Source organism: Triticum dicoccoides, chromosome 7A (genome assembly GCF_002162155.2).
Source record: "Triticum dicoccoides isolate Atlit2015 ecotype Zavitan chromosome 7A, WEW_v2.0, whole genome shotgun sequence".
Lineage (NCBI taxonomy): Eukaryota > Viridiplantae > Streptophyta > Magnoliopsida > Poales > Poaceae > Triticum > Triticum dicoccoides.
In genome coordinates, this window is record NC_041392.1 from 17,565,510 (window position 1) to 17,586,375 (window position 20,866).

The 20,866-nt window shown below is 45.7% G+C and overlaps 2 protein-coding genes and 1 long non-coding RNA gene across 5 annotated transcripts in view; all 3 read right to left on the reverse strand.

Moving 5' to 3' along the window:
* Positions 1 to 4,684: 4,684 nt before the first annotated feature.
* On the reverse strand, positions 4,685 to 5,993 carry LOC119330933. Its single transcript, XR_005160324.1, has 3 exons — positions 5,917 to 5,993; positions 5,638 to 5,685; positions 4,685 to 4,791 (listed from the first exon to the last, which is right to left on the reverse strand). It is a non-coding gene; the product is annotated as an uncharacterized LOC119330933 (long non-coding RNA).
* A 3,667-nt stretch (positions 5,994 to 9,660) lies between these two features.
* On the reverse strand, positions 9,661 to 11,983 carry LOC119332219 (transcription initiation factor TFIID subunit 8-like). 3 transcript variants are annotated; one of them, XM_037605405.1, is made up of 5 exons: positions 10,446 to 11,983; positions 10,294 to 10,374; positions 10,125 to 10,220; positions 10,005 to 10,036; positions 9,661 to 9,911 (listed from the first exon to the last, which is right to left on the reverse strand). In XM_037605405.1, exon 1 carries the CDS (start codon positions 11,658 to 11,660, stop codon positions 10,608 to 10,610), a length of 1,053 nt encoding a protein of 350 aa, XP_037461302.1. In that variant the 5' UTR covers positions 11,661 to 11,983; the 3' UTR covers positions 9,661 to 9,911; positions 10,005 to 10,036; positions 10,125 to 10,220; positions 10,294 to 10,374; positions 10,446 to 10,607. The 3 variants fall into 3 exon arrangements, with proteins under 3 accessions (XP_037461302.1, XP_037461301.1, XP_037461300.1); XM_037605404.1 differs by having other exon boundaries at positions 9,661 to 9,920; XM_037605403.1 differs by having other exon boundaries at positions 9,661 to 10,036.
* A 1,122-nt stretch (positions 11,984 to 13,105) lies between these two features.
* LOC119329285 (protein argonaute 1B-like) overlaps positions 13,106 to 20,866 on the reverse strand; it is an 8,296-nt gene continuing 535 nt past the window's right edge. Inside the window, exons 2-23 of the mRNA XM_037602301.1 lie at positions 18,577 to 19,586; positions 18,276 to 18,496; positions 18,053 to 18,202; positions 17,837 to 17,970; positions 17,516 to 17,625; positions 17,330 to 17,436; positions 17,102 to 17,240; positions 16,897 to 17,013; positions 16,349 to 16,456; positions 16,195 to 16,266; positions 15,626 to 15,748; positions 15,364 to 15,529; positions 15,165 to 15,286; positions 14,955 to 15,092; positions 14,696 to 14,838; positions 14,551 to 14,613; positions 14,418 to 14,481; positions 14,180 to 14,315; positions 14,028 to 14,101; positions 13,860 to 13,954; positions 13,737 to 13,768; positions 13,106 to 13,629 (exon numbers count right to left, since the gene is read on the reverse strand). Coding sequence (XP_037458198.1) covers positions 13,421 to 13,629; positions 13,737 to 13,768; positions 13,860 to 13,954; positions 14,028 to 14,101; positions 14,180 to 14,315; positions 14,418 to 14,481; positions 14,551 to 14,613; positions 14,696 to 14,838; positions 14,955 to 15,092; positions 15,165 to 15,286; positions 15,364 to 15,529; positions 15,626 to 15,748; positions 16,195 to 16,266; positions 16,349 to 16,456; positions 16,897 to 17,013; positions 17,102 to 17,240; positions 17,330 to 17,436; positions 17,516 to 17,625; positions 17,837 to 17,970; positions 18,053 to 18,202; positions 18,276 to 18,496; positions 18,577 to 19,578 — 3,525 coding nt within the window. The 5' untranslated portion in view covers positions 19,579 to 19,586 and the 3' untranslated portion in view covers positions 13,106 to 13,420. The remainder of the gene's footprint in view (positions 13,630 to 13,736; positions 13,769 to 13,859; positions 13,955 to 14,027; positions 14,102 to 14,179; positions 14,316 to 14,417; positions 14,482 to 14,550; positions 14,614 to 14,695; positions 14,839 to 14,954; positions 15,093 to 15,164; positions 15,287 to 15,363; positions 15,530 to 15,625; positions 15,749 to 16,194; positions 16,267 to 16,348; positions 16,457 to 16,896; positions 17,014 to 17,101; positions 17,241 to 17,329; positions 17,437 to 17,515; positions 17,626 to 17,836; positions 17,971 to 18,052; positions 18,203 to 18,275; positions 18,497 to 18,576; positions 19,587 to 20,866) is intronic.

Consider the following 20,866-nt stretch of genomic DNA (forward strand, 5'->3'; position numbering starts at 1 on the left):
CCAGAAAGTATTTGCCAACTAAAAGATGTGTCATGTGCAACTGAACATGTTATGAGTGCCAACTAAGAGATGGATCATGTGGGCACAGCACTCACCAAGTCTTGCTTGTCAAGACGGTTCTTGTAATCAAACTTCTTGTTTATCTCATTCACATTGTGGATTCCTTGCTGTAAATTGATCTGCAGGAATTATAAGCATGCCTCAAACTACTTACTAGATGAAAGGACTCCCTGAATTGGTAAACAAAAGTCCTACAGAAAAAGAAGAGGGGGGAAAGGTTTTGAAAAAACTTACAGAAAACCTCAGTGGCATAATGACCTTCGTTGACCCTTCTGGTAAGTTATCCATGATATGTAAGATTCCAGTCTCAATAACAATTCTTGACAGCCATTGAACCGGCTTCATGGAATCAACTAACTCCTTTAAAGAAATGTAGAAAGCACCATACCTGATTATCTCAGGGCTGAATTTTTTTTAAAGAAACAAAAATATAAGTTAGCTCGAAGGGTCACAGCAACAAAAAAATATGTATGAAATTAAAACGAAACAGTGTGCAACTAAAAGCCCTGTTCTGTCCAACATGCTCTGCTTTCTGTGCAACTAAGTGGGTGGTCCTGTGCAACTAAAAAAGATATGTATGTAGGCTGTGGGGAGTTGGTTTACCTGGTAGCCTCATTATTTGCTCCTGGGTGATGCCTGACCGAATACATGAGGGCAGCGTAAAGCTTGTTGACTGCCTCATTGGGGTTGAACGTCTTCTTCTTATTGTAATCAATGAATGGAGACATTTGAGATGCTACGGGCCTTATTACCCTCCTCTGTCTTCGTGCAACAGGTGGTCCTGAAGAACTGCTCGTGCCAACTGCTGGTTCTGTGCATATCGGGGTGTGGCAACTGTCTGGTGATCCAATATCTGGCTCTTGAGCTATTGCCTTGCCAACATCAGCAGCAGTGCATCCTTCGTTCACAGCTGCTGGGTCCAACTCACCCTCATCTATGACAACCACACTGGCTTCCCCTGTTTCTACTGCTGGAGCATCAGCATTTATGCCCAGGTCAAAAGATGGTGCATCGCGGAACCCGTCACCATGATAGCTGTAAGAGTTTGATCTGCGTATGGGTTGAAGGCTCAGGGCATCTCCTTGCGGCACATACACAGGTGCATCATTCGCTGACTTGGTTCGCAATAGTGTTGTAGTTGGTGGCCTGGGAGGCTTGCACCTGCTTACAATGTTGAACACCTCCTCTTGTGTTAATGAGTGCTGAAAGTCAGCTCTTGGTGATGCAGGCTTGCTTGGCTGCTGTGTGCTAGCTCTTGGAGACGGCACTTTGGCAGTTTGATCACCTCCTTTTGTGTTTGGCGTTGAAGTATCTATATGAGTTGGCACCTTGGGGCTTGCAGTTGCAGTGGTGCCTTCCTGAGCAGCAGTGGTGGTTTTGACTGTGACAACGCTGCTAACTGACACATCAGTTGGTACACTAGTATCTGCAGTTGGCATCTTTCCAGTCTGAGTTGGCAGCAATCTAGTAGAACTTGGCACCCCTGCATCAATGGTTGTGGCACATAGTTCTGTCTCGTGTCTGAACCCCACACCTTTTGTGCCATGTTCCGCCTTTGTGCCCTTGGCAAACTTGACAATCTTTTGCTACTTAGCTGGTTTAGGTGGGACTACTGAAAGAGGAGTCTTCCCCTTGATCTGTTGAACTCCTGTGATGGTGGTTGACTCTCTGCTCACTACAGTTGGCGTATCAGTTTGAACCACAGCTTCCTTGACCACATTTATTTCAGCATCTGCACTCACCATATCCTTGGTTTGAGGCAACGGCAGATTCTTCTTCATTGAAACTGCTTTGCGCTTCTGGACCACGTGAGGGTTTGCCACGGATGCTACCTTGCTCTTGCTGGAGCTTAGATCTGGAAGCTGCTTCAAATATTCCTTGTATTTTTCTTTGAATGAACACAGTCAAGACCCTTTCCTGCTTCCTCCATGTCAACTTGATTCTTTTCAGCCTCGCTTGATAAGAACAGGCTCTGATCAATGGCAAAGTTGATGTTCTCACACATCTCTTGGTCACTAAAATCTGGCACGGGAAAGGTGGTTGGCAAAGCTGGCTTCAAGTTGCACAGCTTGAACATATCGATGCTCCCCTGAGACGCCGCTTCATCATTTTTCTTTGACTTCGGCAAATCCTTGTCTTTCCAGCAAGTTTTGTCAATCAACATCTGTAGTGTGCTCCTGCTGCTCAATGAATTGCTGCTGCTGGCAGGGTTGGCAGAGCTGCTAGTCCTCCTGGATGTGTTGTCGCCTGTACCACCAGAACCAGTGGCATTGTCATCATCATCATCATCATCATCATCATCATCATCATCATCATCGTTGCTGTCACTGCCTCCATTGGATCCCCCTTGATCATCACCATCAACATCCTCGTCATCTTCTTCCGCCTCACTGCCATCAACTGCTGCACCTTTGTCTGCGTCCCCCTCTTTGGCCTCATCTTCTTCTTCCTCCTCCTCTGCCTCACTATCTTCTTCCTTGTCCTCATCCTCTCCTTTGTCCTCTTCTTCTTTGTCCTCCTCTTCTTTCTCCTCTTCTTTCTCCTCTTCTTCCTCCTCCTCCTCATCCTCCTCCTCCTCTACATCTTCTTCTTTGTCATCCTCCTCTTTATCCTCCTCCTCTGATTCATCTGCATCTGTATCCTCGTCATCGTCAACATCTAGCGATGCTTCCATCATTTCCTCATCTTCTTCTAACTCCTCCTCAACAAACTCTTCTTCTTCTTGTATAGGTGAAACCCGTCTCTTCCTTTTTGGAGCACGGCGTGACATCCCGGTTACCATTGATGGTTGTTGTACGTAGGGATCAATATCCGGCTCCTCGTCATCGATCTTGGCAACTGTTTCAATGAAGGTGCCAACCTGTTCAGTTACTGCCTTGCACAGGTCATTAACCACTTTGGCAATCTTTGCCTTTTTCTGCATCATCACAAGAAAAGATTCAGTACTGATTCAGTTAGAAACCATTTTAAAAAAAGAAAATGTCTGTAACTGACCATGATGTGTTCAGCAAGCCGACTAAGACACATTTTCTGGCCAACTAAACATGCATAGTATCCAAAACTAAACATGCATTCTGCCAAGTTGGTGTTATTGGTTGCAAACGAACACATTGACTGTCCAAAGAATATGTGCAACTAAAAAAGCATATTTGTGCAACTGAACATACATCCCAGCCAACTGAATCATGTATTCTCGCAACTAAAAAACCATATATGTGCAACTGAGCATACATCCCAGCCAAAGAAAAATGTCGGTAACTGATCCAAACTCATGTATGCAAAGACTAACGTGCGGATTGTAGGTTATTGGTAACTTGGATGCCACGAATGCTTCAGCTTGCAAAGTACCACCAAACAGTGGTGTCTGCTCCATGCCCCTATAATCATCTTTAAGCTGATGTAAAAAAGAGAAAAAGAAAAGAACAAGGTTATCAAAACAGATTTGTGTATTGAACGAAAACCAAACATTATAACCTGCGCAACTACAACAAGATACTGGGTAGACAATTGGATTCTACATATATGCAAGTGAACAAACCAAAAAAACTGTGCAACCCACAGGTCACCTAAAAAAAGTTTCTGCCAACTGATGTCACACATCTGTGCAATAAGATAAGTAAAACTGTGCAACTTAAAACATATGATGTGCCAATTAAAAATGAACATGTGTGCAGCTGCCAAAGTTAAAGCTACAAGCTCTGCAACTACATGCATTGTTGTGCCAACTGATCACAGTTTTTGTGAAATTTCCAAAAAGTGAGCAGACATGAATAGAACATAAAAAGAAGCCACTATTGGAAAAAACAAATGAGAACTCACTTGTAATTTGCCAAACACACCAGGAGAGATTGTGTCCTTCTTGATCACCTTGGCAATTAGCACACTGTCCCATGCATTCGCTCGTATCGCGCAGTTGCTTACTGGGATATCATGAATGAGCGCATCAAGGTATAGTATCTGCACCAGAACCACCAAAGGAAACCCAAAGTTTAGTTATTATGAGGAGTATTTCAGAAACTATAACTGCACAAAGAAGAAAAACACATGGAAGTGCTCGTTTTCACTAACCAGCAAGTGATACAAGCAGCAGTAGACGGTTTGCTTCTCCTGGTCCATATTCCGGAAAGCTTCATTTATGTGTTCTGCTACAAAGAGGCAGATGTTTGTGTTCTTGAGCATTTCCTGATCTAGCAGAAGTCCGTAGCACTTTGGGCTGAGCTTCAGGGCCGTGGTTGGTGCTAGAAAAGTGTTGAATGCAACCGCAAGCCAGGCCATAAAGAATGTGTCATCCGTTCTTCTCACCATATCCTTAATCATCTTGCACCATGTAGTGATCTGGGGATGAGAATCTCCACTTATGTTGAAAGCCTCTCTGAATCTCCTAGTTACATCCTTGTCAACTACATATCTGACTTTTTTACCCCTGTTTGGGAGATCAAATACCCTGTGAACACTATCAGCATCGACACGGATCCTTCCCCTACCTGGGAACACCATTTCAGAGCTCTCTGGCTGGTAGGACTGCACCAAGAATTTAGTGAGGTCCGCCAGAAGTGTGTCTGATAAGTTCAAGAGGCCCCCGAACAACCTCGAAACTAGCTCAGACTTCTGCGGTGGGGATAGAGAGCTGTTGAACTTCGCAAACCGCCCTGGTGATGCCCTTATCATGCCCGCTTGTGATGGTCGCTCCACATATTCCCATGCAGCCACCTCAACTCCTTCACCGCTGGCCTGTTGATGAGAAAATAAAAACATTAAGGAAACATTAAACACAAGAGGAAAATAGGAATGAAAAAAAACTAGCAATCATCATTTGGATCAGTATTGCAAAAACTATATAAACATAAAATGGATCATGCCAACTAATATGATGTTTTTGTGCAACTAATAAAGCTCATGATGACAACTGAAGACTATCAGTGTGCAACCTGCAAAAAAAACTAAGAAAATATACTAGACCTGACAACTACAAAAAGTTCTAGGGGATGTGCAACGATAGGAAATGATATTGCAACAAGATAACATCAACTAAAAACAGGTTTGCAAGGAACTGTTAATCATTACATTAGCAGATCAAAAAAACAAGATCAGCAAGGAGTACTCCATTTGCTAAAGCAAAAAAATTGACAAATTAGCAGATCAACAGTAGGTGAGCTACTCCATTTTTATGTGCTCCATCTGCTACAAGAAATTCTATGTACTTATGCTTGTAATTGTACTCTTGCAAAAAAAATAACTCCATGCTAGTACTCCAGATCATGATTAAGTACTCAAGAAACAATTATAAACAATCAGTAATTGACAAGGTTATGTGCTTTAAGTTTAGTTAAATTTGATTAGTGGAAAAGATTCACCTAGAGCAAGGTTTATTTGACATGGAGTAGTTTATTTCATAGGAGTAAACACTAGCAATATTGACATGGAGTATTTTATTTGGCAGGAGTAAACAATAGTAAGATTAATACATTTGCATTACTGCTAATAATGACCATGTGCAACTTTGAAACTTTTGCATTACTACTGATAATGACCATGTACTGCTGGAGTAGTTTTGCATTCACTAAAAAAACCACATACCTCAGCATCTGCTACGGAAGATGCGGCAGCTCCTCCAGCAACTACTGCCTGCACAAAATGGTGACCAGTGATGTCAACTACAAGATGCCAACTAATGTCAACTACAAGATGCCAACTAATGTCAATTTCTGGGAAAACTATATTTAGATCAAGATGACCAGTGATGTCAACTACAAGATTGTTATTGACCAACTACAACAAAAATAGTGGTGTCAACGGCTACATAATTTCATCAGCGTCTAAAAAGCGAGAAACACTTATATTCAAGAATTTACTTACCCTAGTAGATGACTTAGCTCCCCTTCCAACTGTTGCACGTCTAGCCCGCTTTACAACACAAAACTAATCAACATCCTAAGAAAATAAAAAACATGAGCATGGGAAAAAAATATTATATGACCCAAACAAAACCAAAATAAGATGTTTGTGTCATCAGCATGCCACTTACCTCAACTTCCTCTCCCTTCTGAACACTTCGCGCAGGTCGTGGCTAGCGATTAGCAGGACGCTTCGAGTTCCGGCGAAGCGGCTGACTTCCAGAACGCTGATTAAGCAACCAAAGAAAACATGAAAAAAAAAGGACATTGGCATACGTGCATAAGTTGAAAACAACTCAAAAACACAGAAAAAAGTGAAAAATATACATTTTCATTGCCATCCGCATCTCCTACTATTATAACCATTTTTGCCATGCGGGGGGAAATACAACAAAAGAAAACATAGTTAGAAGATGCACAAACAAACTAGAGAAATCATAAAAGGTTGCTTTGATCTGCAGACCTCTACACATAAGCAGGACACATAGTCCAAAAACCTGTAAAACATGTGAACAACCAACTACTACAATGATGCAGCCAACTGGGCAGTCAACCTTGTGCAAACTGGACAGCATATAAGCCAACTAAGTTTAACTGTGTCAAGTAATAACTAGGCAAAAAATAGTTAACTAAAGGCAACCAGCTTAGTATGATAACTTGTGCAACTCAAATAAACAAAAAATGCATAGCCAACAAGAATATATCCAGCCAAACAATTGGGTATACTATATTGGAAATTGGCAAGCATTGATACTGATTTGCACAAATAAGGGTCCCTATTTGCACACATCAGGCGAAAACACATGAACAACCACATCCACAACAAAGACTGGCAGATTTGGTAGACTATATTGAAAAATTGGTAAGCATTGGTACTAATTTGCACAATCAAGAGGCCCCGGTTGCACACAGCAGGGGAAAAACACACGAATGACCAGATCCAGCACGAAGGCTGGCAGAAAAATCAGTAGACTATATTGAAAAATTGTCAATCATTGATACTAATTTGCACAAGTGATGGTCCCTATTTGCACACAGCCGGAGAAAAACACGTGAACCACCACATCCACCACAAGGCTGCCAGATTGGGTACACTATATTACAAAATTGGCAAGGTGCTAAATTGCACAAACAAAGGTTCCTAGTTGCACACAGCAGGGGGAAAACACACGGGCCACCAGATCCATCACAAAGGCTGGCAGCTTGGATAGAGAATATTGGAAAATTAGCAAGCGTAGGTACTAATTTGCACAAGTAATGGTCCATAATTACACACAACAGGGAAAAACACATGAACCAGGAGAACCACCACAAGGCTGGCAGATTGACTATATTATCTCAAAAATTGTCTACTACTGCTCCTAATTTGCATGCAAGGGGCAACAGAGTCACACACCGCGAGGGAAAAACACTCATCAAAAACACCTGATCCACCGTGAGGCTACAATCCACAGACGAGGCTCTATCGTCACGGACCACTCCTCCTCCCTGAACCACTCATCCCGTACGTATATGCACGAGCTCTCCCCCTACTGCAACGCAAAAACGCGGGATAAGCACGACCCTAGCCCACCCCTACCAATCCGGCGGTTTCCCAAACGGAGTAGTCCGCGGGGGTGACCTCAACCTCGCCGGAAAATGAGTTCGACCTCCCTGACAACGACCGCAACCTCACCGGAAAACGTGCAACCTCACTAGAAAAAGGAGGGCGGGCGAGTGGAGAAACAAGCAGGGACGAAGAACGGGGAGCGCGCGTGGGAGTAGTACCTGTGCCGCCGCGAACGACGACCCTCGCGGCGCGGCGCACCGTAGACCACAACCCGGCGGATTTGGAACCGCCTCCGAGCACCAACCAACGGCGAAAGCAATGGGGGAAGAGGAGGAATGGGCCACAAAGGTTGGGGATGGACGGGGTAATGGCACGAAATTCGAAACCGCCGCCCACTACACACGACAGCTAATACGCTGGGGAACTGCCTAATCCTCTATGACATGTGGGTCCGGCGGGAGGTTTATCTCGCGCGGCATGGTGCAATCGGACCATGCGACCGTTCCACGCGCGGATCGGACCATGCGACCGGTCCACGCGCGGGTCCGAGCGGTGCGACTCCACCACCCGAATACGATATAGCTCATTCGTTTTTTCCTTTTACGCCCAGAATACGATATAGCTCATTTCGCCCCGAAACTTTAAACGTGAGTATTATGACATAGCTCACTTCGTCCCAAAACTTCAAACATGGTGCGCCTTAGCAATCGCTAAACCAACTCCGATATGGTTAAGGCAAACAGGTTATAAAATCAATCCCTGCATGTAACCAAAGAACAAGCAAGAATTTGAGATATGCAATTTGAATTGCGGGTATAACATGAAGTACTTAATCAACACTTATTAGGACCAGCGCCTTGAGCGAAACAGGGGTATTTATGTATCTTTGGGTGGACAGGAGGCCAAGACGGTCATGTATATACAGCACTTTGGACAAAATAAGGGTATGTATGTATCTCTAGGTGGACAGGAGGCCAAGATGGTCATGTAAATACAGCATTTGTTGTATAGTATTAGTGGAGGGCAGTATATGATATAGTGTAACAGCAGCAGTAGAGTACTTGTTCCAAAAAGGCAGCAAGGATGTGCAGGATTGTGGCGCGAAAGAATCGCAAATTCAGAATGCAATTCCTAAGATTTACTCGATAAATCCTCAACTAACGACTGCTACTGTATAAAAGAATTCATTTGCTGGGATTCTGTTCAAGTAGGCCCAGAATTCGTTGACTGGATCTGCTGCTTGCCGAAATATGCTCACTTAATTATGACAGGCAAGAGATACATACAATGTCTTCTAGAGTAGGAGTGTGTCCTATTGGGGATTAAGAAGGAATTCCAGAGCCAAAATCTTAGTACCTTGAGGCGGCAGCGCAGCCGAGTCATTCGATCCAACCAATACCTGGCATAGTTGAGAGCTTTGCTCTGCCGCCCCTCCCTCGACGGCAGGGGACGACTAAACAGAGCATGCAGCTAGCGCTCGAGCAAAAACAGAGGAAAAAACCTCTGTTTTTCCCTGAAACCTCTGTTCAAGAAGTAGCTTGTGTATTTTCAGAAGCTTGCAACTTCTTGTCCAATACAATACACCCACCGTCCATTGTTTCTCCTCTAACATGAGTATGTTCTGAACCCCCAACATAAATAAACACAACTAATATGCAGCAGCATGTGGGTTGAGGTACTGCAGCATATAGATAAGTAGTACATCTCTTCAAGCTAAAACTAAGAAGAAACATAAACTTTATTGGCACATGTAATTCGCCATGCTAGGTAGAGTATTCTCTTCCCTGGGATGGACTGCAGCAAACAAGTCCCATCTATCTGCCCTTACATCATCTTCCACTTGAGACCAAGAAGCAGAAGCTGAACGCTGCCGGATGTCTCCCGCAACTAAAATTCTGATGTGTCATGGCATAATACTCAGTTCTACACCTGCCTACTGCACCAATAGGAGCACACGGAACTGAGTTTAATCTGTGCACCAATGACCAGATGGAGCAGAGTTTGTGGAAGAAACGTGAACCTTAGATTGGCAGGATGATAGGTAGTATCCGTAACGCTAGGGCTAGAACAAGTAGGAAATCTGAACATTTTTTATGTTCTCACACCCCTAGCTGTTGTCAAGCAAGATCTTAGCTGGATGCGAAACACGGTGTTGCATGCTATCTAAAACTAATAACCCTTAAAATTGTTATTGTTTGCACAATGGTGTAAAGCAATACAGCTCGCAGGCACTTATAATACCGTCAATGGAATCATCACAACCTTAACAGTAAAACATGACGCACTTGGCATCTTTCCTTCTGGGCAGGGAGAGGCCCAACAGCAACATTCCCAAAAGCCCTGGCGCCGCATGAACCGCAAGCAACAGACCGGTCAAGCCCAGAAGGCTGCCAGATGTGCATAATACGCTGGAGGAACTGCAATTGTCAGCGTTCAGTTTTACAGCAAGGTGTCTAGCATGAGAAGCTAAAGAGGAAACACTTTTCACATGGGGAGTTTACCGATCGATACAGGGCGGGTGCACCCAGCATACCTGAAACAGTAGGAATTTTCTATTTAATTGGCCGGATAAACAGCACTACATTCTAATTATCAAAAGGTTAGATGGAACAGTAAGTTACGTGTAGCACAAGTTGTTTGTAAGAGTTTCCAACTCATCAGTGGTAAATTTGATCTCGTCCCATAGAACATGATAATGAAGTAGGCCAGCTGGTCCCCTGAAAGGAATCGACATTTGAATCAGCAATCTGCTCATTCCATCGAATGAACTGCAAATAAAGAAGGGCCAACCTGAATGCCAGCATGGCTACATATGAAGAAATCAAAGTCCAACAGATGGCAAATCTTCCAACTCGATAACAGTGCATAGAACTATAAAAATAAATATGGTCAGGTTCAAAATTGAGCTAAACACAAGAAACTTGTTTGCACAAGCAACTAACCAGGCAGCATGTTTCCTGCTTCTATCAACAATATGTTTCCCATCAATGGCAGTGAAAGCCGGCAAGGATCTCCAAGGTCGGCACCAGTAAGAGGATAAGAATTGGAGAGCATCACCGGCAAGAAAGACGCGAGCAGCATCAGCATGGTAGGAGCACAGCAGATCAGCTAGGCTTCTCCATTGGTTCTGCTATCGACAGTGCCCTCCGCTTCCGATCATCCTCCAGGAACAAGGGGCCCTCACGGTCCTCCAAGGCTCTCGAATTCAATGCCATCACCCTTGACTTCCTATCAGTCCCTATCCTAAAATACACCGGTGGCCTCTCCTTTGGAACTATCCTTTTCCGACATCGACCTTGGTCCCTCCTCCCCTCATCAAGTTTTTCATCCTCTGATTGTGTGAAAGTGGGTGCAAAGTTCTCAAGGGCAGAGTGTTTCTTCCCCAAATTTGGCACGGCAACCTCTGGCACCTCCTTCTCCCCATAACACAGTGCCGACTGAATAAACGGATTGCTCTTGACCACAGCCCTATCTAGCTCCTTCCCCTTGCCAGCACCCTCCTCCACCACCATCGCCGGGCGGATCCCGTTGCCACCCGCGAGCGCCAGCTGCCGCTGCAAACCAAGCAGCGACTTCTCGGCCTTCCTCTGCCGCCGCACCTGCTCAACCTCATCCACCACAGCCGACAACCCCCCGACCATCTCGCCCGACTCCTCGGCCATCGCATACGTATGGGGCTCCGGAAAGGCCGGGAGCCACTCCGGCACATGCCTCATCCCGCTCCCCCGGCCCAGCGCCGCAAAGCTAACACACGGCCGCGACGGTGGCGGATCATGCCGCACCGGAAACCTGGGCAGCCGCTGCCTCACGGAGAGCGGCTTGTCATCGGCATCACCAGCGAACGCGACCAAATCCTTGACGACGCCGGAGCCGACGAGGCAGCCGCGGGTAGAGGAGGCGCCCTCGAAGCCCTGGTACGCCTCGCCGGTCTCCTCCAGGAACTGCAGCACGTCGAGCTCGTTGGGGGCGGAGCGGCCGGCGTGGTTGGCGTGGGCGTTGGCAGCGCCGCCGAGGAGGCGGAGGTAGAGGAGGAGGACGTCGGCGAGCGCGTCCACCGCCGAGCGGGTCGCGGAGGCGAAGCCCGCCGCCTGCAGCGTCCGCGCCACCGCGGCCCTCGCCGCCGCCCGACCGAACTCGTCGGCGCCGCCACCGGCCATGCCTCCACGCGCCCGCGCGGGCGGATCCGGGGCGGGGTTGGGTGCTAGGGTTGCGGGTCGCGCCGCCGCCTCCGCCGAATCGAGGGGGAGGGAGGTCGCATCGATCGATCCGACTGATGATCGAGGGGTTTGGGGGAGGGGGATTTGAAGGCGGTGGCCTGAATTTGGTGGGGAATCGATCGAGGGTGGGTGGGTGGGTTTAGTTAGGGTTTGGACCGTTAGGGGCTGATGATTTGCTTTCCCCGTCGTGCACCTGCGGCCTGCGGGAGACGTGAGCCGACCAAATCCCTCTAGGTATGCAGCACCTCCGAGGAACTGAGTCTGAGCTTAACGACGTCGCCGCGGTAGACATTTTTGTTATCGATGGAACGTCTCTTCTCACCGAAGACACATCGCCGCGGGCTTAAAATAAATTTAGGAAAATACGAGCACCAATGTCAAATTTAGGACTTGAACTCTGATAAGCTGAGGATATTATTGTCCTGCTAACCACCCAAACAAAGGTTGGTTCGTGCTGACATAGACGGTTGATGTGCCAACTTAAGAGAAGATTCTTTTCTAGTCTCCCCTCTCTTGGGGCAACTAGTATGTTGTCGAATAATTTCAGAATTTTGTAAATTGTCTAAATATTAGGTTATATTCTAGTCTCCCCCATTTTCTTCCCCATCCAATGATACTGACCCTCCCAGAGCCGCAGATCTCCCGTCGGATGAAGCCAGCTCCTCCTAGCCCAGTCGCGGTCACCCCACCCGTCTACATGTTGCCGGATAACGAACATGTTCCATAGCTAGTGTTAGGCTGACATTTTGATGAAATGTACTGAACTATGTACTTTGCTCAAGTTGGCAACGAAAATGTAAGCATTTGTCGAAATTGGTGATGAACTATGGTGTGTCTACAGTTGACCAAAATCGGCGAAGTGGACAAATGGGTGAAATTGAGGGCTGCACTTTATGGTACCTACTAGGTAAGCGGTTCTTATTCGAAGAACCCTTGCCTTTTGTTTAGCTCAAGACTAAATCATCATGGCTCTAGTATGAATCTAAGATTTTAGTTGAATTGATTCATAGGATCACAAAAGATAATTTCTATATTACACAGGATCCTAGCTGGATGTGAAAACATGATGCCATGGCATGTAAAGCCAACAGGGGTTCTTCACTTAAAATCGCTACTACACAGGTTGTAATCATTGGCATGGATTATACACGCAATGCCAGTGGTGGTCAGTGTAAAGATGTACTCCTTTCTGAGTTTGCTAACATTGTATCTATCTTCACCAATGCTAACTTCAATTCTGGAAATATAAGCCTACAAAATTATCAAGAGTATGCAGTCGTTTGCCAGTGTTCTATTCTTTCACTAGAAATGCTTTCATACAGACAACCCTAAGAATCTTATGTTGTATGCAACCATGCAAGACAACGAAGACACATGCCAGCAAATGATTCCATGACACAAGTTCATAAATATTTCAAACACCAGTCATACAAATGTAGATGGCTACGCAGATATCTCACAAGGCACAGCCGCAAAAGCGGAAGCTTCTCGCAGCACCACCGGAGCAGCACAACAGGTAAATGACACCCAATCCAGTCAAATAGCTTAAAAGGTTTGTGCACCGGTCGCCAAGCTGGTGCAAGTACTTAGAATACCCTAGGCAAGCAATAAAACAGAGTACAACAGATACTTCGATATAGATTTGCACAATGGCGTTGAACATGCCGGAGTACCCTCACGGTAACCACCCGGATCTTATCTTAGCAGTAAAACATGACACGCTTGACGTTTTCCTTGAGGGCAGGGAGAGGCCTGACAGCAACATTCCCGAACCTGGTGCTACTGCGTGGACCACCCTGTGGAGGACCGCCACGTGCACCGCTAGCCACAGACCCGCTGTCAGAGGTGTCCGGCTCCATGTAGAACCGAGCCCGGAAGGCTGCCAGATGTGCATAATATGCAGGAGGAACTGCAGGCAAGCAAACAACCGATGGTTAGAGTTGGACTTTTAACAGCACTGAATCTAGTACGAGAAGCTTGAGGAAAATGTTGCTCGCAATAGATAGGGGAGTTTACCAATTGACACGGAGCGGGTGCATCGAGCATAGCTGAAACAGGAAAAAGTTAATGTTTGATCAGCCAATGTAACAGTAGTGAGCTTTAATTATTATAAAAGTGCATGATAGAACAGAAAATTACGTGTAGCACAAGTTGTTTGTGAGAGTTTGCAACTCATCAGCAGTAAATTTGTTCTCGTCCCACAGAACATGATAATGAGCAGGCCGGCTTGTTCCCTGAAATGAATCCACACTCAAATCAGCAATCTGCACATTTTGTCAAATGAACACATTGCAAATGAAAGCTAACCTGAATGCCAGCATGGCTGCACAAGTAGAAGTCAAATTCTGTCGGATGGCAGATCTTCGAATCAACAACGGTGCCTGGAATTAGGAAGCATAAAAATGGTCAGATTCAAATCTCAACCAAGAACAAAAACCTTGTTTGCACAAGAAACTAACCAGGCAGTATGTTCCCGCTTCTGTCGACAGTACGCTGATCATTGTGATTGTTAGCAAAAAGCCTAGTGTGATGACGCTTCTGGACAACCACAAAGGTAACTGGAGGCTGATAATTGGGCTCCAAGGATGCACAGGCCTAACAACATAGTTAAGAAATGTCACTCGGAGAAAAATGTGGAATATTACCAACCAAAGTATGGTTAAACCCCTAGGAGAAATGTAGTCAAAGCAATTGTACCTTCCGAATGGCATCAAGTTCAAACAACAGAACCTGGTAGAACTGTCCCTCGCTGACACCATCCCTGAAAATACCAGTTGTTTAACAATAGGCAAGCACGTTTTAGCAAAGATGCACAAGAAAGGCTATGAACCTGTAAAATATGATTCTCTGAGGTTTCTGTCCAGTCGCCCTCTTGAAAGATATGAGAAGCTCCCTGCAAAATTTAACAGAAATTACACTTTTAGCAGCATCCAAGTATAGAGTTAGTATGTTTCCTTAGCTCACTAAGAGCTTACTTGATCATGCCGCCAGTAACAGTTCCTCTTTGGGGATCTTGCCATACTTTAAAAAGATCCTGTATCAGCTCTTGCCTATGGGCTTGGGCACTCACTAATCCTGCGTACTTGGTTATCTCAGGCCAGTCTTGAGAAGCAACCACCTAGAGAAAAGAATATTATCAAACAATCAATAAAACCACAGAACTTCCAACACACCTAGAAAATTGTGGACCTTCAATTACATCTCAAGACATCTTTATAATGACAAGTCACTTACAGCTGCAATGGAAGGGCTAGAATCTTCTCCAGGGTGAGGATGTGTAACATCAGCACCAAATATTATGGTCGGTCTGTCGGTAACAAGGCGAATCCTCCTTGCCAAAGCATCCACAAGAACAGTATTCCTTCCCCCCACCTGAAAAGTAGGAAAACATATAAACAACAAGGTCTATTATAGAGAATGAATGGTTGGAGGTCAGTGAAGTACCTTAACATTGATTTTGAGAGCTACATTAGCAAGATACTGCTTGCTCATCTTAAAAACATGTTTTGTAAGACAACACTGGGATACCAATCCAAGTTCAGTCTCGCAAATTCTTTTAAGGTCCCCTGGAGAAAAAACAAAAAAATAATAAGCAAAAGTATGCACATGGGAATCTTCAAACGTGCTTTGGAAGAGATCATACCATAAAGAGAACCATTATTATCCGGCAGTATAACAATTAGCAGGTCAAGTTCTTTGCCCGGGGGTTTGCTTGCGTTCATGGCATCATGATAACGTGCCTTCAGTGCTCTTTCCACGTGTTCAGGCCTCGCACTAAGTACGGGCAGCACAGGTTCAGGTGCAAAGTTCTAAGACATAGAAAAAGAGAAGTTGATGACTACAGAATGCAAAATAACCAAAGCGACAGAGAAATATGAGAAGGTAGTTGCATGATTGAACCATACCATTCCAGATATTTGGCACATTATAGCCAGCTCATGACAGAAAACCTTGGCAGCATTATCTTGCACATTCCGGGAGAAGTTAATACATGCCCAGTGGCTGACTCTACCACCATTGACCATTTTCTACTCACCAAAATGAACAAGTATGAGAACTAGTTAAAACATAACATCAGAAGATGAGGGGGTAAATGGGTTGAAGAAACAATGCTAATGGAGGGCATCCCGCCCAAATAGTATGGTTTTGAGATGTGCACATTCTGTTAAAATTATCCCATGTGAACCTAGACAGTCTTCTAAAAAGTGAGAAAGAAGAACAGCAGCAAACTTATGATACAATTAGTATTTATGAAAGCTGCATGTTGCAAAGAGGTTGATATTCTTGCTACTGTATTGATAATTCATTGAGCAGACTATTGCAGAAATAATTTCCAGCTCAGATGGTTAATTGTTTACCAGTTGTTTGGTTCGTTGCCATTTCTATTTTTATTTCACATCATTTATTTATCTATGCATGGCTTTGTTTAAAAATTATTTCAGTAGAACTCTTCCGTTACATCACCAAGACCTACCTTGTTCATCATGTTCCATTGGCCGACCCTGGGTAAGACATCCTTCTCTCTGCCACTATCATGGTACTTAAGCTATAAAAAAGAGCATGCAATCAGCTGCTATGCACAGATATAAAATCAACTGCTGTCTAATCGCAATAGAAAATTGACTTACCCTTGGCGGAGGCAGAACACGAGCTTCAACCGATGCAAGTTGCTCATCAATTTTTATGCCAAATTCCTGTGCATATGGATCTTCGTAGTATGCATTGTGATGCACAGTCTGGTTAAATGAAGACAGACAAAAAAGAGATTTAAACGCTTAAGTTTAAAAGGATAATCCTGGTGCAGATAACAGTGATAATACCTAAAGCATTTGACATAAGACAGATATAAAGGGTCATAAACTCATAATAGTTTCCACCATAACAACTGACCCATCAAGGCATCAACAACTATCATCCTCATCAAGAAACTACCATCTATTAAACTATACTTGTGCAGGAATCCTAAAAAAACATACAGATGCTTTAACTGCAATAGCATAAACTAAATACTCCAAACATCAAATGGGAAGAACTCTGTAAACATGATTGACTGGGGAAAACATCAAACAGCTACATAAACACATATATACAAGCGTACAGACACAGCATGTCATAATTTTGCAGCAACAATGTTACAGCAATTTGCAACAAAATGATAAAAGTAATTAACAATCACCTGCAAGATGTCCTTCTCACGCTCTTGAGGGCGCTGGCAAGTCACTTTCAGTAGAGCAGTTATTTGTTTTTCATTCAATCGTTTTGAGTAGCGTTGTCCTTCAACAATCTTACAAACCTGATATTTCCATGTGAGAAATTGATGAACAACTTGTACCAACATACTGAGGTGTTAAAGAAAGCAAGGTTGTTGAAGATATACTAACCTCCATGGGGAGATAATTCGGTCTTTGCTGATTACCGACTTGCAAGCAAGGTAAAGTGGTGTGCTGAATATTGAAACCATACGTCTCCAGGAAGTATTGCACCACAGTCTTCACAGTACCGCGATCATCAACAGGGAATCTACCACATGAAAACCCAACAAGGAATCACCCACAAATCTGCAGGAGCATAAGAGCATTCTGTGTATAAAGCAGGGAAGAGGCACATACGATAGCTCTCGTGTTGCTTGTGATGTGAGGCCAGATATACGGTATTTCCTACGCATGTTTCCTCGATGTGTAACCTCAACCTTTACACCTCGTAGGGCTTTTTTAATCTGCAGGAGGGAGAATAATGATAACTAGGCATAACCAGAAGTCTCTGTGAACAACAGCGAGACAAGCAATGAATCGAACCTTCACACGATCTGAATCAGTGAGCGGTCTAACTGAGATGTCTCTGCACAGAAGCTGAGCAACAAACTCAATCACAGGGAGAGGCTCGATAAATGCTGTAGAAGACATATCTGCAAGAAGAAACACCGTATAAAATCACTATTTCAGCAAGACAAATGAGCATTCAGCAACCTACACCTGCATGCTCTGTAAAACCGAACTTGGACACTATGTATTACTGAGCATTCAGGCCACCCACCGACCACATTTATCACAACTGAGAAGACAACAAATGAACAGTGATACACAAGGAGAAATCAAGATGGGAGGGGGGCATCTAACCAATATTCAGCGAAAGCCCCATCTGTGTAGGTCTTATACTTTGGTAAAATCCACGCCAACTTTCCAAACCGTCCCCAAGTCTCTGACGTCTCCCTAGGTTGGGAGAATAAAATGATCTACTAACTGGGGAATACCTACAGAAGAAAAAACTCAAACAAATTTTAACCGATGCCACATGAAAAATAATAACATGAGACATGGTTAACTAAGATTTACCTGGCAGTAGGCAATTCCCGTAGCACAATGTCAAGCACCTGAAGAGCTTCTTGAGGTGCATCTGGTTGCCTCCCGGCTAGAAACATAGCCAAATGATGGAGATCAGCACGGGCAGCATATTTGATCACCACCCTGAATTGTCTCTCACGCCTTAAAAACAAAGGGGAATGTCAGTACAAAACTATGACTAAGTTCAAGTACAAATATCACAGCAACAACATACCTTGGCGTGGCTTGCCCACCAACAAGGCCTTCATCTTCATCTTGCAGAGCGATTTCAAATGTCCTCGAAGTAAACGGTAATGGCCCAGCTGTATAAAGGCTCTTCCTTCCATCATAGGCAGGTAGACGTCCATTCATATGAGATTGTCTATACAGCTTTACAAGTTCTGCAATCACAGCACGATTAACACCTCGCGATGTAACCTCTGGCGTTATGGTCACCTGATGAAACAAGACTGATGATCAGAAACTGCAAAATGATAAGTCCAGTGTGGGAATAAAATTTCATCTGAAGGGCATACGTCGTATTGGTGAAGGTCTTTATCAGGGAGCTCCGCGAAGAAATGATTGGCTTTCACCACACACCTATCCCCACATTTACCCATTCCAGGGCGCAATGGGAATCGAACTGATTTGCTTGATGCAGGTGCCGGTTGAATGGCTTGGCTGGTCGAACTTTGATCACTGATGTCAAGTTTCTGAAACTGTTGCTCGACTTGTCCACTGCTCACCTCCGCCGCAGGCTGAGAGGATGAGCCAGCTCCCGATGCGGATGGTGAAACCACCGGGGCTTGATATTGGACATCTGGGGCTTGGTGCAGCTCGGGAACTGTTCTTGACTGACCTGGAGGAACATTGTATCCTCCATGTCCTCCCCTATGCCCGCCATAGGATGGCTGCGGCATTCCACCCCCTCTAGGGCGTGGACCACCACGTCCCTGATAGTCACGCTGTTGATATTCAGGTGGACCACCACCTGGATGTCCACGGCCCTGAGGGTCACGCGGTTGATATTCAGGTGGAGCACCACCTGGATGTCCACGGCCCTGAGGGCCACGCGGTTGATATTCAGGTGGAGCACCACCTGGATGTCCACGGCCCTGAGGGCCGCGCGGTTGATATTCAGGTGGAGCACCACCTGTATGTCCATGGCCCTGAGGGTCGCGCGGTTGATATTCAGGTGGCCTAGCACCTGGATGCCCACGGCCCTGATAGTCACGTGGTTGATATTCAGGTGGACCACCACCTGGATGTCCGCGGCCCTGATATTCACGCTGTTGATATTCGGGTGGGCCACCTGGACGGTGGGCAGCTGGCCCTCCCTGGCCCTGGTACTGTCCACCACGGCCTAGGTGTTGCCCACCACCACGGCCACCCTGTTGAGGCACCCAACCACGTCCACCACCATGCTGTTGATGCTGTTGAGGAGGAGCTCTCTCGGCTGGCTGCGATGAACCCTGTCCAGGAGCTCCCGAAGCCTCTCCGGAACTCTCTCCAGTGCCAGTTCTTTTCTTCCTAACCATGATGGACGCTGCCAAGACAAGAATGCACCAAAATGTTAGGTTACAGAAATTATGAAGTATCAAAGATGGAAAGATACTGCTCAGGTATAACTTGAAGCAGAAAGACATATAACATCATAATCGAGCAAAAGCCTAGCGAGAAAAACGAAATTGGTGCATTTCTCAGTTTAGCATCCCATCAACCAGATGGGCCCAATAACATGTCTGCAAACCATCATGGGATAAGATTCGTTCCGTGCTTCTAACAAACGTACACAACCCCTTCGGGAGACGCTCTACTCGACCTGAAAAGGAAGGCTAGAACACACAAGCTCGGTCCTCACGAATCTGCTACGATTTAACCGACTCAACAACATGTCTAGGCAAACCATGCACGGCAACCTTTCCTCAAGGACCGAAAACTCTTTAGAATAATGTCACCCGAGCATAATGATAAGGAGTAGGCAGCATAGTTTGCATATAAAGTGGCACTAGAAATCGAATACCACACTACAGACTATACCAATGCAAGTCCTATGACTGCAAGACCATACCGGAAACTTTCAAAGATGCCTTCACTAATGTCATCATACTTCCTTTCTTTCTTTATACGTGTTGCTGCTCAGCCAAGGGCAGCAAATATTTGGAACGAAGCAAAAAAAAAAACATCCATATATGGCTCCCAGAAACCTATGGACACCGCCACGAACAACAGTCCTACACAACAAGCCTGCAGCCCGCCATGGGAGAAGGAAGGCGCATTCCCCGCCTGTAACAGATGCACACAACCCCGACGGGAGTCGACCCGAAAAGTAACCTAGAATTTATTTGACCCTGGCTGGCTTGACGGCGCATCTAGGCAAGCCGCGGATGACTACCTATCCCCAAGGACGGGAGACAGCAGCATCCTAAACCTCGACCAACCACGCCGCGGGCATGAACAGACCAATTGAGCCAGAGCCACCAGCAAGCAAGCGCGCGACGAACAGAGTAACAAAACAAATCGGTCACTTCGGCAAGCAGCCTGCGCAGCCCCGCAAGCGCGCGCACGCACGCACTAGGCGCCGAACGAACAGGACGCTACAGCAAGCGGACAGGGCCACCGATGCGGCCGGCCCAGGCGCGGGAGCTCCGGGGGCGCCCTTCCCTTGGACGGGCAGGAGGCCGGCCTCGCGCCGCGCCGGAGCGAACCCCGCCCCGATGCCCCAGGGGCAAAAGGGAGGGAAGAGAGGCTCTGCCGCGCGACGCGATCTCCTCCGGCGGGGCGTGGCGGGGATGTGTGCGACGCGGGAGGGCGGGAGGGGGGAGG